The 25,496-nt window shown below is 36.1% G+C and overlaps 1 protein-coding gene across 1 annotated transcript in view; it reads left to right on the forward strand.

Moving 5' to 3' along the window:
• The window catches only part of LOC150104055 (barH-like 1 homeobox protein), a 55,203-nt gene that overhangs the window by 26,836 nt on the left and 2,871 nt on the right, over positions 1-25,496 (forward strand). Inside the window, exons 2-3 of the mRNA XM_090396389.1 lie at positions 2,455-2,549; positions 5,483-5,598. Coding sequence (XP_090252515.1) covers positions 2,455-2,549; positions 5,483-5,598 — 211 coding nt within the window. The remainder of the gene's footprint in view (positions 1-2,454; positions 2,550-5,482; positions 5,599-25,496) is intronic.

Below are 25,496 nucleotides of genomic sequence, written 5' to 3' on the forward strand. Positions count from 1 at the left end.
ATATATTATAATATATATTTATTATATATATAATAAATATATATTATATTTATTATAATAAATATAATATATATTTATTATTGTTATATATTATAATATACGTTGAAATTTTTCATGGAGGAATGAGTTAATGTTATTATTATATTAAAATGTTCATGACGGAATTGGAGATTATACCTTTATTATATTATATTATTTATTATATAGGTATTATTTACTATAATTATATATTATATAATCCATTAAATTATGTGATAAAATTATACATATTTGCGATCAGTCCTCGACTTACGATGGGGATCCGTTCCGACAATCCCATCGTAAATCGAAATCACTGTAAGAATCATTAGGGTACGTTTAAAATTAATAGCCTCTTCTGCTTCCTCATCGGAGGAAGCAGAAGAGGCTAGATCATCAACAACAAATTCTTCCACTTCAGGAATTGCAATAAATACTTCTCAGGATTGTTCTTCTTCATGATGTTCTGCTTTTTCTTCTTCTTTTTCTTCCTCTGCAACTTTCTCTGTAACCTTCTCTATAAGATTTTCATTTGCAAGCTCTTCTTCCACCAACTGCTCTACATCTTCATCGTCAATCTCCAACTCCAACTGTTTGACTAGCAGTGCCATCTTGTCACCAATCTCTTGTAAGGCATTGTCAAATGCTATGAACGTATGAACATATACACATAACGGTCACTGAATTCGAAGCTTTTATTTGACGTCTAGGCATGCAACTACAAATACCGATCCTCTTCAATTCCTTGCGCACAGTTGCGCACGGATCGGTATTAAATTGAATTGAAGAGGATCGGTATTAAACCTTCATTAAATGCTTCGGTCAACTGCTGCACACAGGAAGTCATGTTTGTTCTCGTTCCTGACAGACTGTCTTAGGACCGCAGTTAGGTTTCTTAGACAACCAATGCGAGTTATTTATCCACTGATTAAACACTCGGGGATATCTCACCTTTTGAGAAACCAGTCAGCTCTGCTGTTTTCAAAATCGTGGCTTCAGCCCGACGGGCATTCACAATAAGCCCTTTTATCGAATTCGGAATCTTTTGTTTTTCCCATTGCGATCAACGCTGTTAACGATTACTGACAAGCATGCAGCATTCTAAAATAGTGGCCTAGAACACGTGGTGAAGCAAGCACGTGACCATTTGCATACACGCTGCGTAAGTGACGTTTACATTCACCTGCATAAATGTTTCTTTTTAAGTGGCCGGTATGTAGCCTATATTAAAATGGTGTTCAGCATCTCTTCCGAACACCATTTTAATGCCCTATTGTCACATCCCTTGATGCCACATCTACGTTCTTTGTACAATGCAAGGTATTCTATGCCTTCCAAAAATTCTCTGATAGTTTCCTCACCTTCAGTAGCCGCCGTTGCCCGATAAAAAGTATTTCTTAAATGATATATCTTGAAGCAGCTTGGTCCACTGATTGCAGGAGTGAGGTGGCATTCAGTGAACGTGTCGCATATGTAGTAAGTCGAGGACTGATTGCATATTAAAATTTTCATGTCGAGATTGGATTATATTTTTGTCATATTAAATTATTCAGCATTAATATTTCCATAGTAATATATTTGTTATCTTATTTTTAAATAAAACACACTAAATTAAAATTAATAAGTAGTTATATTCAATAATTTTTTTCATACCTTTTATTTTTATAAAATGGTATCTTATATTAACTGTAAGGGATATTATTGGTTAATGGGGTTCCCCGTGTGGTTGCCGGGATAAGAATAGCACCAATGCAGCTCATGCATGTCGTAGGAGGTGACTAAAATGGGTATTCAGGGAGGGTAACGGATGGCAATGAAGTTCTAACTGAGGCTCGGCTATTGCTGTTGCCCTCCTGCCATGATCAGAGCTTTATATAGCTCAATAGCACCTTATTCTTACACTGTCCTCTACAGATAACGGGGAATATGAAAAGCATTCTTGCTTCGCCCTTTTAAGCCAGTCCTTTTAAGGACCTTAGTCCTCAGTCCTTTTAAGGACTAAGGACAATTGGTTAATGTTTTATATAAAAGTTTAATGTAGGTTTTGTCGTTTAGTATTGGACATTTGTTGTCTGAGTCGAAGTGTCATTCAGTCAAGTACGAGTAACAAATTGTAACTAGTTAGGAAAGTATTAAACTGTAAGCCAAATAGCTATTCATTATGAGATGCATTCACACAGTTCTCACCACGTAAATCCACTGCACGCATTAGTCAAATATTTGTTATCCATATTAAGCACATTCATCGGATCCATTCTGCAGGCATCTTTTGAGAAGCAGCCTTTTCAGACTCTTAGCAGTTTCAGACTCTGTACTCTTGAAGATTTCGACAGTAACTTTTTTTCTTACTTGGGTAATTAAAAAAACAGTTGCTGTTGACCACTAACTGACCACGGTATGAAGTTCTTATCAACCTTTTCTTTTTCTTCTACGCAGCGTCCGTGGAAGACAAACAAAACAGAGAGTCTCCGGGTTTGAAGTCAAAGAAACCTCGAAAAGCAAGAACGGCTTTTACAGATCACCAGCTTCAGGTCAGTAATACATTTTGTTTTCACCTCATTGCTCTGAACATTAATTATTGAGTCAATTATTTCATCCAACTTTTTTTTTTTTTTACAAAACACACGTTTATAGTTTAATGTACAAAACTCATCCGTTTCTTCCAAGCTCTGCACAGTCTGGCTTATAAATTTTGTCTTTATTTACTGACGTTTTTCTGAGGTGAGTCATACACATACTTCAATAACTACAACAAAAGATGCGGGGGGGGGTCTGATTTCGGTAAACTGAAAGAAAATAGATTATCTGATAAAGATCTTTGTCTTCCGTCTATTTTATTTTTATTTCATGGTTATTTGTAAGTTGTTTTTTCTTCCAACGATAATTTTGATAACCTACTAAAAGATTTCGGACTTTTGCCAGGAGAAGAAAAAAAAAAAGATTCCAATTTTGCTCATCGATTTTTGAGAAATTGTTCAAGCCGGTGGTTACACTTTCTCCTCATTATGCCGATCTATCAGCATTCACCTACAAGTAAATTGAGAACCGCCAATAAACATTAATATTTCAATTAATAGGCGTGTTTTATTTTGTAAATAAGACACGCCTCGGCCTGCTCTCTTTCGCAAAGTAATTCGGACCATTTTATTCGAGCAGCGAAGGTGCAATATGAAGACGTTTCCCAACCAACCATCAAGAGTTGCGAAATACTTCATAAGAGTGAATAAATGTATCACACTCTCCGATCAACTTCACCGATCGCTAAGCAAAAATTTACCGGTAATTCAAAATCATCAATACGGCAAGAGAGCGAAGTAGTTCTACCAGTACAAATTGAAAAACCTCATCGAATTATTTTTCTCTATTAATAATCATTTTCACCTTATTAATAATGTGAAATATTTTCACCCTTACAAGAGGAGAGTTGCATTTTTATTACCTGACAATACGCTTGAAATGAAATTGAATTTAAAGTTTTAATCAGCGCTAAAGAAACTCAATGTTTATAAATGACTCTGGAGAATTTTATTTCTTCGAAGAAAAAATTGAATGATGAATAACAAACATATTTGAACATTAACACGTGCAAGAGTAATGCGTTAGCTTTTGAGCAAGTCTTCTGTAGCTCCGTCAATGCAAGCTGTTTCTATAACACCTGAATTCCATTTCTTAACAACGCAAAAACATTTTTTTTTTCTACGCCTTTTTCTAAGAGGTCTCTTATAGAATATTAAATACAACTAAGTACACTGTCTGCGGCGAATTTTTAAGAGGATTGTCATTCAACAGTATAGTATGTTGCTGAAAACGATCTTAAATTTAAGCAGATCAGCTCTTGATATAAACCCCGGCCTAAATCAGTAAAATAGGCAGAAACTGTAGACTGGCTCAAGATATCCGGCCTAAATCAATAACGTAGAAAGAAATTTAGGCTTATCACAGTCAAACTTTCTTTTTTAAAAGACGAAACTTGAATTTATTTGGGTTCTTACAATTCGGATGTGTTGTCTTTCGTTTACTTCCTAGTGACGTCAACTTTTATCATTTTTACAATTTTCTAAATTACAAGTAAAAATGAATACTACCTTCCAAACTGTATTACAATCCGCGAAGTGTCAATGTTTATACTGAAGCAGCATAAAAAAAGTAATGAATGTAATAATCATACATTTTAAGTGATATAAATATTTTTATTTAAATTAAGGGGATATTAAATCCCACATTGTTTTAAAACCAAATAAGAAACTCAAAGATCGGAATCAAAGAGTTTCATGCCGAATATAGTAACTATAAAAGTATCGGCGACTACTAACGTAAGCTATAGCACGTAGTCCAAGTACGTAGTACAAACTAGGGCAACTCGCAGCAAAGGTGGAGAAAGTTCTGATCGCTATTCTTAGTATTTTCCATAATATAAAACCCATCTCCTAGGAGATGTATGATGTTATACATTATGGTGGGAAGTCACTACCCAGACCGGTTTCGATCTGTATTGAGATCTCATCGGTGAGTAGCTAGACCAAAATAATACTAAGGGTATAGCGAAAAGAACTTATATATTCTGCTATATGAGAGTTGTCAAAAAGGTGAACCCATAAATTATTTAAAATAATTTATGGGTGCATATAATCCTTAATTTAAATAATGTTTACATCGCCGAAATGAAGCCTATTGACTCTTTATTTTAAATAATTTATGGGTGCACCTTTTTGACAACTCGTATAGCAAGGTATAAAGTTCCTTCCACCATAATATGAGTTTTACATTATGGAAAATACTAAGAATAGCGATCAGAACTTTCTCCACATTTGCTGCGAGTTGCCCTAGTTTGTACTACGTACTTGGACTACGTGCTTTAGCTTACGCTAGTAGTCGCCGATACTTTTATAGTTTACTATATTCGGCATGAAACTCTTTGATTCCGATCTTTGAGTTTCTTATTCGGTTTTGAAACAATGTGGGATTTAATATCCCCTTAATTTAAATAATGTTTACATCGCCGAAATGAAGCCTACTGGCTCTTTATTTTAAATAAATATTTTTGTTATTTCAGACTAATCGTATTCTCATCCTGAATGGTTCGATTTTTTTCATAACAGCATGTTCAAAATATTGAAATCACTCTGAATACTTAGAATAGTTACATCACTTCAAGAATGATATCAAAACAAGAACTCATCGCCATCTTAAAGGCTGCGAATTTTAAATCTCAACACTGTTCCTCTTACAGAAACAATAATAAATATTTTTATAAGATTTCAACATAACTTGGATGAGAAAATATCAAATGAAAGTGTTAGACGATCTTTGTGCTTATATCTTCAAATATTACATTACTTTTCATGTTATTCAAATCTTCTTAGAATCTTTGCCGTCATATAGAAGAAATAGAAAACTAGCTGATATTTCACGTATCGAATTTTCTATTATTAATGTTCTAACTTCTTGTTTTGTGCAATTTCAGACATTAGAAAAGAGTTTTGAAAGACAGAAATACCTCAGTGTACAGGACAGGATGGAACTAGCAGCTAAACTTAACCTCACAGATACTCAAGTCAAGACATGGTACCAAAACAGGAGGTAAATATTTATTTATAAGACCTTACATTCAATTTCAGCTTCAATTTTTGATTTAAATGTTTCAATTTCAAATGATGTATACCTAATAATAGTATGCAGTTCATATGTTCGGGAACGCAATGAGGAAGGCTATTGGAAAACCTTGGAAATATTTCACTTTCATAATAAAAAAAGAGCATTTTATTGGAGTAATAAAGTCCTAAAAGAAAACAGTAACAGAAAATCTATCAATCAGACCTTGTGATTAAAGCAAATATTTTTCACTTTCCTCTATGAGAAATCATTATGTGTGATATCCCTTTAGACATGGCTTCTTACGTCGGAGTAACTTGCGTTTTTTTTTTTTTTTTTTTTGAATAAAATGTTGTTAATCTATATCCATAGTATTCTATGCCCGTCAATGTGTGTTCTCTGGCTAGTTTGTCTGTTTCATAAGAATAAAATAAAAAAAAATCTACTTTCCGGAGGTGAAAAATCCTGCTGTCTTGTACGAGACAGGCTAACACGTATTCACTTGAGTACTTAGATTATGATAGCGATTGAACCAAATCTTTCCAATCAGAATTCTGATTTATAAATAGATTCGAAACGGTAGAAAGTAATTGTTCTTTCTATCTAGAGTAGTGTTACTTAAACTCTTTGAGATTGCGAAACCCCTATGTAAAAATATTTCTTTTTCGTGGAATCCCCCTATGTTAACCTTCATAAAAAAATTATGACAGTGAAACAGAGCTTCCATAGGTCAGTTGGTTGCGACGACTGCCTTTGGTGGGAAAGATCTGGATTCGAACCCCTTCCAGGACGTGAAGAACCTTTTCTGAGCTTTTCATATGGAGGTGTGGGGGGAATATTTCTCTCAGAAACTAGGGTCTCATCCCTCAAACTCGCTAGAAGAAAAAACGCATCAGACAATACAGGAATAAGGCTTAACCATTATATTCCATTGCATGATTCTAGAGTATCTCTCTCTCTCTCTCTCTCTCTCTCTCTCTCTTGCATATGTTGCTAGTTTATCGTTTACATCACGATGATACACTCATATCTCCCTCCCTACATACAGACAAAATGAAGTACTGGATAAAGCTGAACCAGAATAAACTGGAGTACAAAATTAAATTAGAATGCGAAGTAAATGGCAATAATTATGGCAAATCCAGAGAAATAACTGCGACCCCATTTAGCATTATTTGTATACGAGAAAAATATCCTTTCTGTACTAGCCGCCAATGCGCATGGAATCTTGGTTTCGCTTTAATTCCTCCAGTTGGGAGGAAGAAAATTGTACGCCACGAACCCACATCATCTTCCGAATGTTTATCACGGTGCAGTGGAGGCTTAGAACAGATTTCTGTAGCGTAGAAGCCTCAGACGTCCGTCGTATTCATGGCCATCTTTAGCCGGAAATTCTCGGGTTTCGGAACAACCGTTGCACTCCTGTGAATAGCGGCACCATCAGCGGTGGCGAGCCGGCAAACTTACTGGGCAGTAACGATATTTTTCCGCCCGGAATCTTAATGCTCCGATCAAGTAATGCCTTTCCGGAGAACCCCCGAGCAGAGAGCGGTCACAAGAACTCACCACAGAGAGAGAGAGAGAGAGAGAGAGAGAGAGAGAGAGAGAGAGAGAGAGAGAGAGAGAGAGAGAGTTTCTACTCCACAAAGTCTGGCGTCCACAAAGAGCACACGGCCACGATCCAGTGGAGCGTGCAGGCCGTGGCTGCCCCGGTCGAACTGCCGTTATTCGGTTGCATAAAAAGCCCATTTGGCAATGGCAATTCCTGGAAGTCCACTATTTGGCCACTGTTGATTTGCTGAAAGCTTGCAATTAATTTCAACGAGACACAAGTCTTGAATCATTTTACCTCCATTTAGGGCCATTTGGAAATGTCGTCGTCAAGGAAAAGCGGAACGCGTTCACTTATCGCTAAGCTTTTGGACTTCTGACTGCGAACTACGGCCGGTCGATGGATGGGGTTGTCAAAGCGGGGATGCTGCAAAGCAGAGATTTTTTATTTTATTTTATTTCGTTCTTTCCCTTTTCCTGGCGTAATTATTCTCTCCCTTTCATGGGCGAGAACGAACAGGAAAAGATAACTTTTGATGTCTAATTTCTATGCCCTGACTTTAGAAGTACTTTCGTACTTATCGTTTATCTGCCTTACATTTATAGATGGTTGGAGAATTAACACACTTCTTCCCAAGAGGATATTTAATTGCTTCTTTGTCTCCAGCGAGAATATTTATGGTTTAAAGCAATAAATGTCTTTATCAATAAACGTTAACAGTGAAATGTAGTAAGGGAGGAAGCCACTCTATTAGGATAACGATATGGGAATAATGCTGTTCTAATTATGGGCGCTAAATGAAGACTAATTAAACGTAACTCTTTCTCTCTCCCTCTCTCTCTCTCTCTTTCTTTCTGTTATTCATTATTGTTATTATCTATGTAAACCAAGAAGTCTGTTTTTAATTTTTTTTTTTTTTTTTCCATTTACAAGTCGTGTTCCTGTCCATTCTTTCGACCCAAAGCCTTTTATTGTTTGTAGTGGGGCTGATACACCTATTTCTTCTACCCTTTTTCATATAAATTAACAAATACTATTCACTAATAATGCAGCGATTACATAAATATTACATTATAAAATTACTATTATCCTTCCTTCCTTCATGTATGAGTAGACCCACAATCTACTGGGCAAACATTCGAAACGAAACATGATTTAATAGGATGATTAATTCTTATTCCGAAATGCCTTATGTCTGTATATTGTGTGTGTGTTCTTCTGGCCAGTTTGCCTGTTTTGAGGGATGTAAAAACCTGACTTTCCGAGAATAAAAATCTTTTACCTCCGTATGACCAGCTAACTCACCTTTTGATTGAAAACACGTGAAAAAGGTTCCTCATGTCACATGACGGGATTCGAACCCAGGTATTTCCAACCAAAGGGGTCGTCTATTTCAACTGAGCTACATTATTATTATACAAATATTAATTGTGTTAGGAGATCATTCTGAAAAGGGATGCAGCCACCGATTAAAAAAGGTTCCCCATCTGTTTGAAATCATGCGTAATTTATTATCGTCAACGTGAGTTTGCTGTTGAAGTATTTATTTTCTGATTAAGGAAACAGACTGCTGTTTAGATAAAAGAATCTTCGTTCCTTGGTCAGCAAAGATCAGAGTTTAAAACTTGTCGTTAACGTGAAGAAATGAAAGTTTTATTTATTTATTTATTTAACTGTCGGCGAGTTATCCAGTCTCACACAGAGGAATTTTTGCAAAAACAAGACAGGAACTTTTTATATTTCTCTGGACAACTTATCTTCCCCCCCTCCCCCGAAAAAAATACACAAACCGGCTGGAAAATACTTACACTTAATATACTTAACGTATACCCTCATGGCTTGAGTTGTTTCTTGCGTAATACTAATCAATCCCAATTTACCTTCATATCTTCCATTTACTGTGATCATTTCCCATGTTATTATATTGGTTACTCATAATCCAATAGAAATTGCAATCCTATTGGTAGTTTTAATTATTTTTGTAGTTTTGTTTCAATGATTCTGTAATTTTTTAGTTCTTCTTTAAGATATTCGTAATGCCAGTTAGGTGTTGAAGGACTTAGTCATTTTGACTCTATCTTGGTCTTCTACTCAATAAGTATTAATGATACCCTTAGGTTCGAAAGACGAAATGCTGAAAACTAGCGTCAACAGTTAGTGGAAGGTTCAATTTCTTCTCTTTTTCCTTTGCAATCTTCGAAAAGTTGTCTTTGTGTACCACAAAAGCAGACATTCGAATGTCTGCTTTTGTGGTACTTCTACTGTCAAAATTGACTAGTATATTTGCTTTTATTCTCACTTAACACACACACACACACACACACACACACACACACACACACACACACACACACACACACACACACACACACACCCTTTTTATATTTCAGTTAGAAATTAGCGAGGCAAGAGGGTCACATGCATCATGTGCGTTGTGTCTGTCAATTGTCCTCGTCCACGTTTGGTGGGACGAAGATGAACCCGATTTTTTGCATTATTTTGTATGTTTGTTTTATATTTTAAAATAAACTTTCATTTATTTCTTTCTTTAGTTAAGCATAGTACAATGTTAGCTGTTCTAGCAGCTATATTTCGCTTTAATTATATTTTCTTCTAATTATCTCTGCCTCATTATCGTATAAACATGATGGATTTTATCGAACTGACAGCTATAACTCAGAACATTTGCTTTTGTTCTTGGAAGAAATATAACAGGGAAGCAAAGGTCATTTATTTCATTAATTATAGCAGTTATGTTTCACGCTGCGGAGATAATGTCGCCTATAACTGTTGGAAACTTTACCTATCCTGTTAGACCACAGCACATTTGCTTCTAGGCTCATTACCCACAATCCCAACTCCACATGTGGCGTGTGTGTTGATTTTTGCAACCAGGATGTACATAATTGTTCTCTATTAGTGATGTTTAAAGGTAATATCACTCTGTGAATAGTTCAGTGTTTCTGTTCGTTACGTTTGGCATGCTGAGGTATCTATTCATACCGGTGAAGAAGTGTACGGAAAAGGTAGCGAAGTGGAAAGGGCATTCACTGCTCACAGATGAAGTCATTCTCAAAATCCCTCATGCTCTTCTGTCTTAGAAGTTAATGTTAATGATTTATAAGGTCATGGAAGCAATGAAAATTGAGACACATTTTACCGTGTAGGTATTCGGAACCGAAATCCTACGGAATAGGTTGGTTACTCCTTATTCCTGGAGGTGTCCTATGTCTGTAGATAAGCGTGTTCACAGGGCCGGTTTTTAGTCGAAAGAGACCAAGATAAAAGTTCTTCATATCACTGACGGGAATCGAACCCAGGTCTTTCCGACCAAAGGGCTTCGTAGGTTCTTCAGTACTACTAAGAAAATAAAATGAGAAATAAAATAAGAAACTTCTCAGAAATCCACAGCAAAATACGAACTTACAAAACACTTCTTTACGTGTAGCACTTTCCTGATGAAGCGAATATTTCATCAGGAATGAGCACAAATGCAGTGAAATTAAAACACTCAACAAACGCGGTTTAAAAATAGATTGTAGGTCATCACGTAGAATTTTGTTTCCTAAAGAATATCGTGGACTGGTTTTATTATCGAATAGCAATGTCATTGGATTTTGCAACCTTCAGAATACATCAGATAACCATTCTTCACGTAATATTAGACTTATACAGTACATCGAGTTCCGTTCCTCCTTCTGCGTACCTCTATAAAATCACATACCCACAGTGTTCGTCATTGAATGTGATGTGCCATTCTCATTTTGAAGATGTTATTTGGTGCTTTTGGCAATATCAAGTATGACCCAAAACATAGCTAGAGTTGTATGTGTTCGGGCGCGCGCGCGCGCGCGCGCGCGTGTGTGTGTGTGTGTGTGTGTGTGTGTGTGTGTGTGTGTGTGTGTGTGTGTGTGTGTGTGTGTGTGTGTGTGTGTGTGTGCGTGCGTGCGTGCGTTACTCCAGTTGAGATTTATTGAGTTTGATCATTTCATAATCAAAAATTCTTGACTTCAACCACGTGACATATCAGATTAAATGTTATTCGTCCTTAGTTTCAAAGTGGAAGGTTAATTTACTGAGAGGTTAATTTTTTTTAGCCTTAGTTTTGGAGAAAAAAAACAGTTTGCAAAGACACCAAATCTGAATAATTTTTGCAATCATCTTGAATGGAGCGAAGTCTGTTAATCATCCTGAACTTTGAGGACTTTCAATAACGAACAATAATCGATGAAAATATGGCCCAAGTCACCTGACACATCATTATCTTCCAGTTGACCAGTCAGTTGGGAATATCACTTGAATATGTCAAAGCATTTGGACATAAGATTTGATGATGACGATATCTGCCTTCTTTTCTTTATTTGAGCAGGAAATCTGTAGCTTCAAACCACACACTCATTTCTTCTTAAGATCTATTATCTTACGACTCTTTTTTTTTTCCTCTTAAAATTGAACTTTGGCTTTGAAGGGAAAACAATTCGACGATGACATCACCATGTCTCAAATAATAATTATAATTATAACCACATTCTATAGTTGACGACGTCAAAACAGGACTTTTGCAAATGTTTTTGACAGATGCGAAGCCAAGGGAGTTCGAAAAGGAGAGCAAGATAGTAGCAAATCAATACTGACAGCTGATAGGGAAAAATAAAATATTGAATCATTTTAATTATACTTGACTGATGTTTGTATTTTTATCGTTTCGTTTTAAATCATTTGCTATAATTTTCGGCTTCTAGAAACTTTTCGAACGTTTTCTTTTAATTGAGCCCACAGTCATTTGCGTTAGTTCCATTTCCGAACTTTTAACTCCTTTAGCAAATCTTATTTAATATTTCTGACCTTTCAGTTTATCTCCCAATCCATCAGTGACATCGTGTATATCAATTAGTCTTAACTAACCACGCGGGCACACACACACTCGATGCTTCCTGAAGTTTCAATCAGTCTCTTGGAATGAGCTAATTGCACAATAAACTAACAAAGCATCGCCTTCACCTGTCGAAGGAAACTAGGGTGCATCCGCGTCCACTTACCTGGGAAACTGAGACATCTCACCACTGAAGTTTATCCATTCCGGCTGCACTCCTGCCGGGGTAGGTGGGAATTGGGGAGGACTCACTGGAAGCATCACCAGCAAGGAGAGTTCCCATAATTGTGTTTATGAGTTGACTTCTGTACATTCCCCAGTCGAGAAACCTGCGGTCCCCTGTCTGAAAATGTTGGGGGAGCGGCTTGAATCTCTCAATTAGTCCACAGTACTTCGTGCCGGAAGCAAGAACTTCGAGAAAACGAACCGCATCGAAGTGGAATTTCTCCCCCGTCCCCCCTTCATACCCCCCCCTCCGAATGCTACCATGAATTATTAACCAAGCTGCTATTAGCTGTTAGTCGCTTCTTTCATTATTTCAAGCTTCGTTAGCGTGCATATGAATACGAAAGCAAGTCTGCGGCAGCTTCTTTCCGCCCCGTTACGACGCATCCTGTCCTGATGAAACATTCATGGGCGCAGGAATCCACGACGGGCGGTAGCCAGTCTCTGACATTCCGGCTGACCTAACAGTCGACGAAATGCTGCGTTTCCCCCTCCCCCCCCCTTCGAGTGACTTCTAGACAGGAAGCAGCAGCTATGGAGACGCAGGATTGGTCTTAGAATGAACGCTATGGCTTCCGCTGCTTCACTACACAGTTGCTGATTTTTATATTTATTACTTGGAAGAGCCACCGCAAGGATGGCGCCACCGGGAATTCGTTCGTAGATTAACGTGGAAGAGCCCGTTACACCAAAGGCACGGTTTACAGATGCACATAAAATTAAGACACACACACACACACACATACACACACACATACACACTTGTTCGTGCAATTGTTTCAATGGCGCACGACGATCTCCGCAAAGCCGTAATCATTTCACTGACGTTGTCGCGAAAGTATTAAAAAAATGCCAGTGTTACACACCATCGTTCCGAATACTACATAAGAATTCGTAGACAACTTTCAATACTTTGCCTAAATACTGTAGCGAATGAAGTATTTACTATCAAACAGTTACCGAGCGAAAGAAATTAGCATTTTTTTAATTTCTAATTCTCTTCAATTCTACTTAAAATTTCATAGAAAAGATTAAAAAAAAATTCAGACTTGTGAAATCTTAAGTACGATGTCTCTTTGACTGTTTATTTCCTTTACTTCTTCGAGAGAAGACTACAAATTAAGATTTTATAAGCCTTAAATTCTCGGGTCTCCAACTCCCTAACGAAGACAAGATCTCTGATTAATCTATAGTAATATATATCCAAAGTATCTTTTCTTCAAGTATAATTTATTAGTCACCTATCAAAGAAATTTCTAACTTAAGCTCCTTTCAATTATTATTATTTTTTTTTTTTTTTAATGTGAATCCCACCAGTAACAGAGTGGAAACCTATAGCACTTTGGTGCCGTAATCGAGCTGAGGGTTAGATAAATAGCTCGGCGAGTCCTATAGCGAGTATTGTATTCTTTCCAGCCAATCTCAATCTCCAATGATTAGGGATGGTAGTCTTACACCGTTGATGAATATCACTTAAAGACATTTATATTACGGTAGGAGTTGAACTCACTGGCATAAATAATTAAGAAGCTGACACTTTAAAAGAGCTCTTCTAAACACATCAATCTACCAAGTTCGTAGTTTCCTTTTGGGTCTTTTTGTGGATCAGAAAATGGTGGATCAGGAACTACAAGAGGATGTAGAGTAATACGTAGCTTTGTCTAAATATGAAATAGCGTTGTCTAATTTTTTTTTTTTTTTTACACTTCATAACCAATTGCGGACTGCTCGTAGAATTCTGCAATCTTATCAGATGTCTGTTTTGCAAGAAACTTAAACAGATTCTTTCCAACAAAAATGTGCACATACTCTGGCAATCAAAATCATCACCTCAATGAAGATCTTGTTGAACTGTGTAATGCAATAGTTGAGACACTGAATGCGATACTTACTGTGTCCTCTTCCTCGTCCAATCCCCATCACTAAGTTTGAATCACGATTTCTCCGAAAGATAGGAGGGGAAAGGCAGCGGCTCCTGCCTATTACCAATTGAAAATTGTAAATATTTTGTGTTATTTTAGGCTTTTTATTAGTCGAATTTTAATATGTACCCTCAGGCGCGTTTATGGGATACAATAATAGTACTACATGAAAACGTTACATCATTACTAACGTCTTATCAATACCCCCCCCCCCCAAACCTCCAAGTTAATCTGTTATCTGTCAGAACTCCAATATAATCAGATCTTATATTTTAGTCTTCCGAGGTACTTGATCCACTTAGATCTTGTGTTTGTTATATATCATAGCTTGGCTAAGCTTAGTGAATCCGGTTCTACAGACCAAATATAGATCAAAAATAAATAAATAGGGTTTTGTCTTACACTAAGAGATGAAATTTATCTGTCATCTGAAGGATTAAACAAAGATCGGTACCACAGTCGAATTTAAAGAAGCAGTTCTTCGAATGGACAGTCCAAAAGAACAACGAAGGATGTTGAAAAATAAACGTGGATTGGATTTAAGAAAATATTAATATAATTTTAAGAAATAACAAGAATCCGTATCACCAACAAATACGAACCTGAAAAATTCATTTCTTAAACTCACATTACAGAAATTTGCCTAAACAGCGCTTAAAAACCTAAATTCCTTGGAAAGGGAAGAGACATTTATACCCAGTGTTCCTTGCTTCGAGTTCATTTTCTCATTCCAACTTATTTATCTGGCTTGCGACACTCGATTGTACCCCGATGTAGAAAGAAGTTGTCTCTCCATTCTTTGTTTTCTGGATACTCCACTTTCTGTTGACTCATTAATCTCCTTGCTCAACTGTAATGTCGACATATCGGTGCATTGAGCGACACATCAGAGCATTAAAGTCTCGCGACCTTATTACTGAGCGTAATAAAGTTGCCAGAGATGACTATTATATCCCGGAAAAACATGTCTCGTGCAATAACACCACACAAAAACAGTCTCTCGGAATGGATCGTTTTGTACAACAACGTAAGAGATATGAACGTGATTTCTAACAATCCAAACTTCCGATTAAGCTTCGAGTACCGACATAATTTGTAAGACATCACCGCGTACTAATAGTTTTCTCTGAAGAATATCGGGGAAAGTTAATTCTAAAGATTTTTATAATATTTACACATATCAGAATGGCTTTGCTATCTACCGATGCATTTACTGCAATGACTTCATTTAAACTGAGTGTCTCTACTGCAGACTACTTTTCAAATCATTTGGTTAAGGATATACTGGGACTGTTGTTAAAATCTTAACCCCCCCCCACGCCCCAATTTATACCAGAAACTTTAACGACTGCTTTCATAAACATACCAATATGTAAAGAAATGTAATTTTTTTTTTCTGTTTAGTTGTCTAAAGTTTATCATTTTTAATATTAACATAGGAAATCATACAGAGAAGATCCTTTTCTTCTTTCAAAACTACTACAGAGCAGCCGAACAGGACAAATCGCAATTGCAAAGATGCATTACTCATCTTATCACCTTAGTTGCCAAATGTATTCGTAAACAATTTGCTGAGAAGATAAATTCTAAAGTAACGTTATCGAAGAACATTGGTTATAATTATCCAGTAATCGCAAAAACAATTAGTAACAATAAAATATGTTAAGAAATTGAAAACAAATTAAAAATAATAGTAAATTATTAAATATTTCTGAAATAATACGTAATTGTTATCTCTTTTATTTTAAAATATTTAAAACTTCAAGATTTAAAATACACCTTTAAGTTTTGAATATCATATTCTTTTTTAAATTAATGTGTTAATTTTATTTATCTTACTGGAACTGAAGGATTGGGTACGGAATCAATCGACCGTGAGATGCAGTGATTGATTCGTTTAATCCAATACCCTTGGAGGGTAATGGATGGCAATGCTGTAGCCAATGAAGTTCTAACTGAGGCTCGGCTATTGCTGTTACCCTCCTGCCATGATCAGAGCTTTAATAGCTCAATAACACCTTATCCCTACACTGTCCTCTACAGATAACGGGGAAGATGAAAAGCATTCTTGCTTCGCCCCTTTAAGCCAGTCCTTATAAGGACTATTTATCTTACTGAGTTATATTGGAGGTCGCTAGTGAGTTTTCACTGATACGGTTGTGAACTTTCTTCTCTGTAGAACGTGGTAATTAAATATGATGGTTTTGAAGTGTAGCTGCTAGATTAACTAGCAGAGACGCGTTTAAAGTCATTAACTTGCGGATTATACTGTATTTAAGAACATCAGCAAAGGTAAGTTAACGGTAATTGCAACGAGGGCGATTCGTTAGGCCTAACAGCCGATAGAATCGCCATTGTTAGCATATCTATTCCAGATACATTTACTTGCGTTTATACGCAAACTGTCAATAATGAATGTGTCAGATTTGGACGCCCTCACAGATTCGCTGGATGAAGAGCCAGCACTCATACTTGTAAATAAACTTCAAAGGAAATTTAAGCTCAAATGGCCATCAAACTTGATAGATCCTGATACAATTATAGACTCTCTAGATAAAGGATTGGCTTTCAGCTTCATAAAGAAACTCCTTAAGAAGTTCGAGCGTGAATGGCCCAGCTTCCTGAATCTTTACTCTTCACCTGAGACTGACGATGATCAAAATGAAGACACTCCTCAAATGGAGGAAAATTTAAATCCAGTCACCTCTGACTCTACTCATTCAGATCAAGGAGAGAGGCACGTGCGTAAAAAACGCAAAACTCTCGCCTCGGAGTCAGCAAACGAAAATGGCATGGATGAAGATGCCTCCAACATAGATTCCTCTGCCTCCACCAATGAAAAGGTGCCTCCAGTTATTCTTAGGGAAAAACAGAGATGGACAGCCCTAAGAACCACCATGGCCAACCTGCAAAGAAATTAAATCAGTTATTAAGTTCACAGGGTGGAAAATCTCATTTACCTCTCTCTCTATCTCTATCTCCATCCCCCCCCCCTCGTTTAGTGTTGCGTTATTGAAAAGATTTAATTTCGTAGGCGTGACCTCCGTAGCCTGCTGGTGCCATCTGTTCAATGCTGTTATGTGATGAACACCGCGACACATAATTCTCAGAACTTTGACACCACAGGGGTACGTCCGGAGGATATGTCTGGTGAAAGGACAAATTGTCAGAGCTCTCTGTACATCCAAAACTTTGATGATGATTCTCTTTTGATTGCAGTTGCACATTCACCTAAGTGTTGGATAAAAGAATGTAAAGTGGAATGATTGTGCGAAATTTTTACTCAGTGTTGTTAAAGAAGAAATACGAGAAGTACACTCAGTTACTACCTTAGGAAGACCCTCCCTCCTCAATACACACACACATACACACGCTTCCCTGATTGGCTCTCATTGATTGTAATATTTCCATGTATTTATTTACAACTGTATGGTATTCCTAATATCGCAGACATCGAGTAATAATTCAAAAGGCATTTCTGAAAGAAGAAGGTGACAATATCACAGTTTTAAAGAAGGTGTCTGCAAAATATACTCTATTCGATCATAAAATAAATGAAGAAATTATGAAAGAATTAAATCAGGAATCATTAATAGAAAAAATTAAAAAATATAAACATAAATGGATGAAACACTTTGAAAGAATGAAAACAGAAAGATTGTCAAAACAAGCCTTAAATTACAAACCATTAGGGAAAAGAAAACCAGGACGTCCTTTTAAGAGATTCAACGATGACTTCTAAGGCCGGAACAGACTATTCTAGGCCTAAATCCTTGAAAAGCATGATGATGAAAGAAGGGGTGGGGGATGTCACAAGAACAACTGCCAAAAAACACGTTTGGCTTTCCAAAAAGCTAATCTAGTCTCAGTGTAATAATAGCATTAACGGACTTATGAAGAATGATTAGCAAAATAAAGGTTGACTAAATCGCAAGACGCGCAAGACGTTGCTGACTATAAGGGCGAAGCAAAATGCTTTTTTATTCCCTGCTATCTGATAAGGATTACTGTGTGAGGAAAAGTTTATGAGCTAAGAGCTCTGCCTGAGTGGGTGCGATTCAGAGATCTTCATTTGGAAGTAGGATGGCCTTCGGTCTCCTATATTTTGAGAAGTCTGTTTCATCATAATTTGCTGCTTGTTGCACTAATTCATTTGGATGTGAAGAGGACACTGAGAAGAACTTCACTGCTGAAGACTGCAGGAAAGAATAGATGTAGGGGATATTTGTATCCCGGTGAAGTTGGACATTTCTGACGTACCATGGTGCGTTTAATATCATGCGGAGACATTTGTTTTGCACTTTCTGTAGTTTGAGGATATTTGTACTTGAGGTGTGACTCCAGGCTGGGGATGCGTAAGTGATAATGGGTCGAATCAACAGTTGATAAAGGAGCAGTTTTATTTTGGTATCCAGCTTGCTATTCCTATTGATAAGAGGGTAAAGCTGTGCAATGACTCTTGATGCTTTTGAACATGAGGCTTTTATATGTGAACTGAAAGTTAGTTTTCTGTCCAGCAGTACACCCAGATATTTGGCTTCTGCTTTCCAGGGAATCTTGGTATTAAATAGGAAGATATCATCTTTGGGGAGTATTGAGTTTTTAGTGAAGAGCATGGCAATACTCTTCTGAGGGTTTACTTGCAGTCTCCATTCCGAGAACCAGTGCTCTAATCTCTGCAGATTTTCTTGCAGTTTCTTGGTGACAAGGTGCGGTTTAATAGATCTGGCTAGTATAGCTGTGTCGTCTGCGTATAGGGCAATGATGGATGACATTGGATTGTGCGGAATGTCCGCCATGTAAATCGTGAAAAGTATCGGTGCCAGAAGGGACCCTTGAGGAACTCCTGCCAAGCTGCGTCGTTGGGTAGATAATATATCATTTAGTTTGACTTGCATTCGTCTGTCACTAAGAAATGACTTTATAATTTGAACTAGATCTGATGGAATGCCAGCTAAAATCAACTTGTATAGTAGTCCAAAGTGCCATAACTTGTCAAACGCCTTCTCTAAATCAAGAAAAACTGCCCCGGTGTATTGATGCCAATTATAACTTGTGATAATGAATTCTATTAGTCTGTGAATTTGTTGGGTGGTACTGTGAAATTGGCGAAAACCAAACTGTTCTGAAGGAAGGATGTTTAATTTTTTTACTGAAAGTTGAATTCTGGAAAGGATAGCTTTTTCTGCTATTTTGCCCAGATTAGATATCAGACTTATGGGACGATAACTTTGAGGCTGCTGAGGATCCTTGCCTGGTTTGTATATAGGAACTACGTCTGCCAACTTCCATGCAGAGGGGAAGTACTTAAACCTGAACATAGCATTTATTATTGTTGTGAGATATACGATGGCCTTTCGGGGTAGCAGTTTAATAACTTTGTTGGAGATGCCGTCAGGCCCTGGAGCTTTTTTATTCTTTAAATTCTTTATAATGTCATAAATTTCAGCTGGGGAAATAGGTGTGAGTTGGCTGGTACAGATATCAGGCCGTTTTAACACGTGTCTGACGTGGCGGTGGACTTTGTAAATATGATTGAAATTTAGATTATTGTATGAAGGGCTACACTGTTTTTCTAAATTTTTAGCTATACTTTCGGCTTTTTCTGCATCTGTGTAAACAATGTTCAGGTCAGATTTGAGAGGAGGAAGAGATTTATTTTTGGGTTGACTAAATCCAATTCTAGACCAGAAAGTGAATTTTGAATATATAAAATACAGAATGGTGTATACTGTTAACCTCTAATAATAATTAACTATAAATTAATATCCGTTAAAATTAGAGTACTCTAAAATAAACAGATTTTCAGCTATAGTTTTATAAAAATTGCTAATAAATAAAGAGTGCTAAAACGAAAAAAAAGTTTGATTTCAACATTGCATTTTTGGCAGGACTGGTATGCTCACATTTAAGAGCAATTTCAAAGCATTCCTGCCCCTATATTTTACATAAATTGCTTTCGGTGTCCATAGTAACTATGTAAATAGTAGTATGTTGAACAGAGCTCATATTTTAAAGTAGAAAACTAAAGTTTTCGCTGTAGTGAACGAAAGGAAAGTTGATTCGCTCAAGAGAGACACCTGACGTCAACTCCAAGAAGTGTTCTAAATATTTCCCGGACCTCGTAACGTTGAAGAGTGGCAGGTATTGAGCGTTATGTGAACTTGAAAGCCCAGTTTTGTCAAACAGTTAAAATTTTACACTGGCTAATGCAAGGTACAATAGCAAAAGTAATTTGTTAGCGAAGGCGCCGAACTGTCAGGGGTTTCAACGACAGTGTTCAAGTGGAACATAGTGGAAGTGTTTACAACACCATTTTAACTGGCAACCATCGAATCATGAAAACAGAAGGCCTTTTGGGGAAACTTTGCTGTTCATTAAGGTTCGGGGCAATGACTTAATATCGGACAGCTTCGTACTACTAGAGAAGTGGAATTCATTTGAAAATTGGTAGGAATCGAAAAGCAAAATCATTACTACTAAGATGTTTGTAATTGCTGTGTAAACATATTGTTTTGCCAAGAAATTCTCAATATCAGTTTTCTTTCTATATTTACTATCAAGTTCCAGTTTTAGCTATCTAGTGGAGTTACAGGAGACTAAATTTCTTGTACACGAAATCGAAATACTTTCTTAATCGTCGAATATGTGTGTATTATGGAAAAATCAATATTGATTCGTCATTCTAACACCTTGACATATACAAAAACCAATGAACAGAGCATCGCTTTCTTACCATAACTGCTCGTAAACTTTTGCAATCGACGAAAACACGAATCTATCAATGCATCATGGAATATAATGTGAATTAATTGATTACTATACAATGACCGCAAAACAATTATACAGCATTAACCTACTTCTGGAGAAAAGAATTATCCTAAATAAATAGAAATAGCAGAAATTAAATTAAAGATCTAATTAATATTTATAGGAGACCAACCAATATATACATATATTGATCCAATATATACATATACATGTATATATAATTTATCCTTAGTAAGCATGGTTACTGATCTGGTAATTTATCCTAGATTAGTCATTCCTTATATTCTTATGAGGAGTATAAAGGGGCAAAGCAAGAATGCTTTTCATCTTCCCCGTTATCCGTAGAGGACAATGTAAGGATAAGGTGTTATTGAGTTATATAAAGCTCTGATCATGGCAGGAAGGTAACAACAATAGCCAAGCCTCAGTTAGAACTTCATTGGCTACAGCATTTCCATCCATTACCCTCCAAGGGTATTAATATTAATATTAATCACCTCATCTCACAAAAGCTGCACTAATAAGTCCTTATAAGGACTGGCTTAAAGGGGCGAAGCAAGAATGCTTTTCATCTTCCCCGTTATCTGTAGAGGACAGTGTAGGGATAAGGTGTTATTGAGCAATTAAAGCTCTGATCATGGCAGGAAGGTAACAGCAATAGCCTAGCCTCAGTTAGAGCTTCACTGGCTTCCTTCAGTGAAGATTGAATGAACCTTGACTGATTCATTCAATCCAATACCCTTGGATGGTAAGAATCAGTCACCGCATCTCACAGTCGATTGATTTATTCCTGCACTAATAAAGTCCTTATAGGACTTTATTAGTGCAGGAATAAATCAATCGACTGTGAGATGCGGCACTAATGAAACTGCGCCATCTCTATTATTATTATAAATCTATATTAAAAAATAAAAGGTGTTTTTAAAATTTCATTAATAACTTTAAAATATTTAATTTTTCTTTAAAGTTTTCATTCTTTTGTTTAATATATAATCTACTTTATTATTATATGCACAATAAAAATTAGTTTGTCCATTTTTAAACAGCAAAAACCTGTGTGTTGTCAGGAAGGGAAAACTTCTATATTCGACACTAGCTAGTCTATCATTTAAATCAAATGTCCTTATAAGGTTCTTTACATCCTAGACGAGATTCGTACTTCGATTTTTCCAATGGAAGTATTCGTTTCGAGGTGTTTTAAACGACTACAATACGATGCTGCATCTTCTAAATGCGATTAATATTAATACATAACTTACAGATAATTAATTTCTTTTCTCTTTATAGCGATTGGGTTTTATGATTAGTACATTAGCAGTTTAATTCTTGTTAGGCTGTTAGAGGGAGCTGACAGCAACGTCAAAAGTAATAGATCCTTTTATCCAACTCAGAAACAGCAAATCAATTGGAGGTGTGTGAAGTGAGTCGTGGAAGGCATCCATCGGTTTAAAATATTTATATTGAAGTATTTCAATCACTGTCGTTGCTTTTGTATACGCTGATATACACATATTCGTTTATTATCAAGTATATTTGATGAATACGACTTATTTTTGAATTAATAAATTATTTCTTCGCATATTGTTCTGTTATTATTATTCTATATTCGCTAGTATATTTAAAATCGTTATTTTCTTTGACAAATATCCTAAAATGCACTCGCAACTGTGATTTGGTAACTTTTAAGCTCACAGTGAATGCGAAACTTCAGAAAAGTAAATACTAGAAATATTATTATTTCCAGTATTTTTGCTACAACAGGAATATAACAATACTTTACCTTCATATTTCTGTCATTTTTCACTGTTAATTATGTTTTATTTGATAGTTTGGAAGGGGATTTTATAGCTGCGGGAACCATCTCTCATTATAGTATAAAAATCAATGGGAAATCTTGCTTATTTAAGAAACTTTTACAATGGCGTATCCCTTTCGTCAACCAGGACCTGCCTGCCCGTACTAGTCCTTACGATTCTGTTTAAATTTAAATAACAATGTCATGATTATTAGTCATTTGCGAGCATCGGAGATATTTCCTGTAGCGCAAATTGTTCGTACGATGACTTGAAATAGGACTGTTGAGTTCTAACTTCACAAAATATAATTCATTGTATAAATAAGTTATGAAAAATGACTAGGGACCGCAATCCCTGCCGCCTCTAGTGCAAACTTCACAGAAGTTTAGCTCCACCCCCCCCCTTGTCTGTAAAGTCAATCAGTCCCAATCACATAGAGGTAAAGTTGACAAAGTGACAATTAATGTATTTGATAATTAATACTATGTAATAGATATCGAGAATGTTCATTAACCCGTATAGTAGGAAGATAATACACTAATATTGAAAAAAAAAGTAAGAAATATAAGCAACTTATTAAACCCCTGTATAGTTTTAAAATCGTCATCCTTTCAGGGTATTTTAGGCATTGTGGCTTGTTCCAGTCTTATTCCATCTTTTCCTTAGTCGCCTCTAACTTCTATGTCCTCTAAATGAGTAGTATTGAAGTAATTTGTTTTGAGTAGTATCGAATCGTCCATTTTTTCAATATGTTCGATTCACTTCTTTCTTCATTTGTGTATGGTATACATCATTAGAGTTCATCTTCACATTTTTGCTATGATTATTTGGTCATCTACAAACAAAGAGTATGAAGTATATTATTTTAAGTATACAGAGTATTAAATATATATTTTTTTGTTTAATTTCTTTACTGTTTGACCTGTGTTCATATTAATTAATAGTAGTAATTAGGCACCCTTGATGAACTCATCTCACTATACAAGGTGAATCCCCCCCTCCACAAAATCGCACCTAATCCTTTTTTTTTATTAACCATAAAACAACAACAAAAAAAAAGAATGTATGAACACACTGAATCAGGATATTTTTGCATTCCCCCCCCCAGAATATTAGTAGATTTCAAGGATTTACCATAACTTGATGACATCACAATATTATACATGTTTTACAAGCCCAACTGCTCAGAACCGAAAGCTTTTTTTTTTTCAATCAAAACTCAAATGAAGGTGATGAGAAGAGATTTTTCCCAGGTTAAACAGACACACATGCAGTTGGCCAATAAAACACTTTGATGCCTCATTACTTCATTATTTCAGTGCTAATTATAAATAAAAAGTGGAATGAAATGAAATAAATATGTTTTGCTTTCATATTTGAAGTCAAAAATCCTTTATTTTGAATAGACAGGAATAGTCTAAGTGTAGCCTTCAATATTGTAAATACTTTCACAATTTCGTTCTACCCAGAAGGTCAGCCCTGCGTAACTCAGTCGGTATCTTCGTTATCCTCCAGTTTTTCTTCCATCAGAAGAGGTAAACTGGAAAGAAGAAGAACATAAACACGATACATTGGCTTCATTAGCCTTAATTACTTCTGACTTATTTCACACCCTGCCAACAGTAGAATATCCACGTACTCTCTTGACATCAGCTGTCGCGCAGCTAATAACAACCTCACAGTGCTCATGAGCGACGTCTTATGAAATAGTACATCAGAAACTGGTGGAAATCACCACCAATAACGCTTCTGTTCGTTCATCCATATCGTCTAATTGCTGTTCAAAAACAGGACTACTGGAATTTCCCCCATTCGGCTTCCCAGTGATTTTTTTGTGAAATTTAAAGTAGCACTGAAGGGTTTGTTAGTTGGTTGTTTTGAACTTACGGTTGAAGCATCTAAGTCTATGGGGCCAGTGTATTATGTCTATAAATTGCAGTGTATGTTAATTCTTCTAACCTTAGACAGCATTCGAACTCAGGTCTTTACACCCAAAGATCTTCGTCGAAACCAACGGATTTCATGATGACACTGCGATCTTGAAAGAACGCAGCCTACATTTTGAGATTGCCAAAGAAGACTCAGAGGAAAAATCATTCAATTCTGTTGATATAATCTTGCAATGGAAGTTTTTTCAAAGGAAGCAATAATACTAAAAACTGTTAAATTATCCTTGAAATAGCATATTTTATTTCTTCGCTTCCTTATTTTCTTCACACGTTTGCAATAATTTTATTTGCATTATCGAAACACGTTTGAAATCAGAAAAAGTATATTTTTTGGTCATTGACACTCCTTATCTTAATTAGCGTACTTATCTAAACTAACTGAGCGAGAACGAAAGTAGAAGAAAATATAGCCTTGACAAATTGAAAATTACCGTACTTGTTTTACTCTCTGGACCCGATTGACAGGTTATCAACCTGTCAATCGTAGAGGCATTTATCAAGGGGTGCTTGCGGCCTTATAAATTTTATCATTAATATCAGTTTATGAGGACAAAAATACACAAAATTGCATGTTAAACTTTATTTCGAGGTTTCATTACCCGAAGATAATTACTACTGTAAGGGCTGAAGGTTTTTTCCTCATTCGTTGTCTACGTCAGAAATATCTGCTCTGCCATAATAGCAACCGAACGTTTAAACACTAGAATTAAAATCACTATTGAAGGTATGACATCATATTCCGAGTAAAAAGTTACAGGAAAAATAGTTTCTATACATCTTTCTATTTTTTTTTTTTAT

This window comes from Typopeltis vanoorti, chromosome 8 (assembly GCF_054136105.1).
Source record: "Typopeltis vanoorti isolate ZY-2024b chromosome 8, IOZ_Tvanoo_1.0, whole genome shotgun sequence".
NCBI lineage: Eukaryota > Metazoa > Arthropoda > Arachnida > Uropygi > Thelyphonidae > Typopeltis > Typopeltis vanoorti.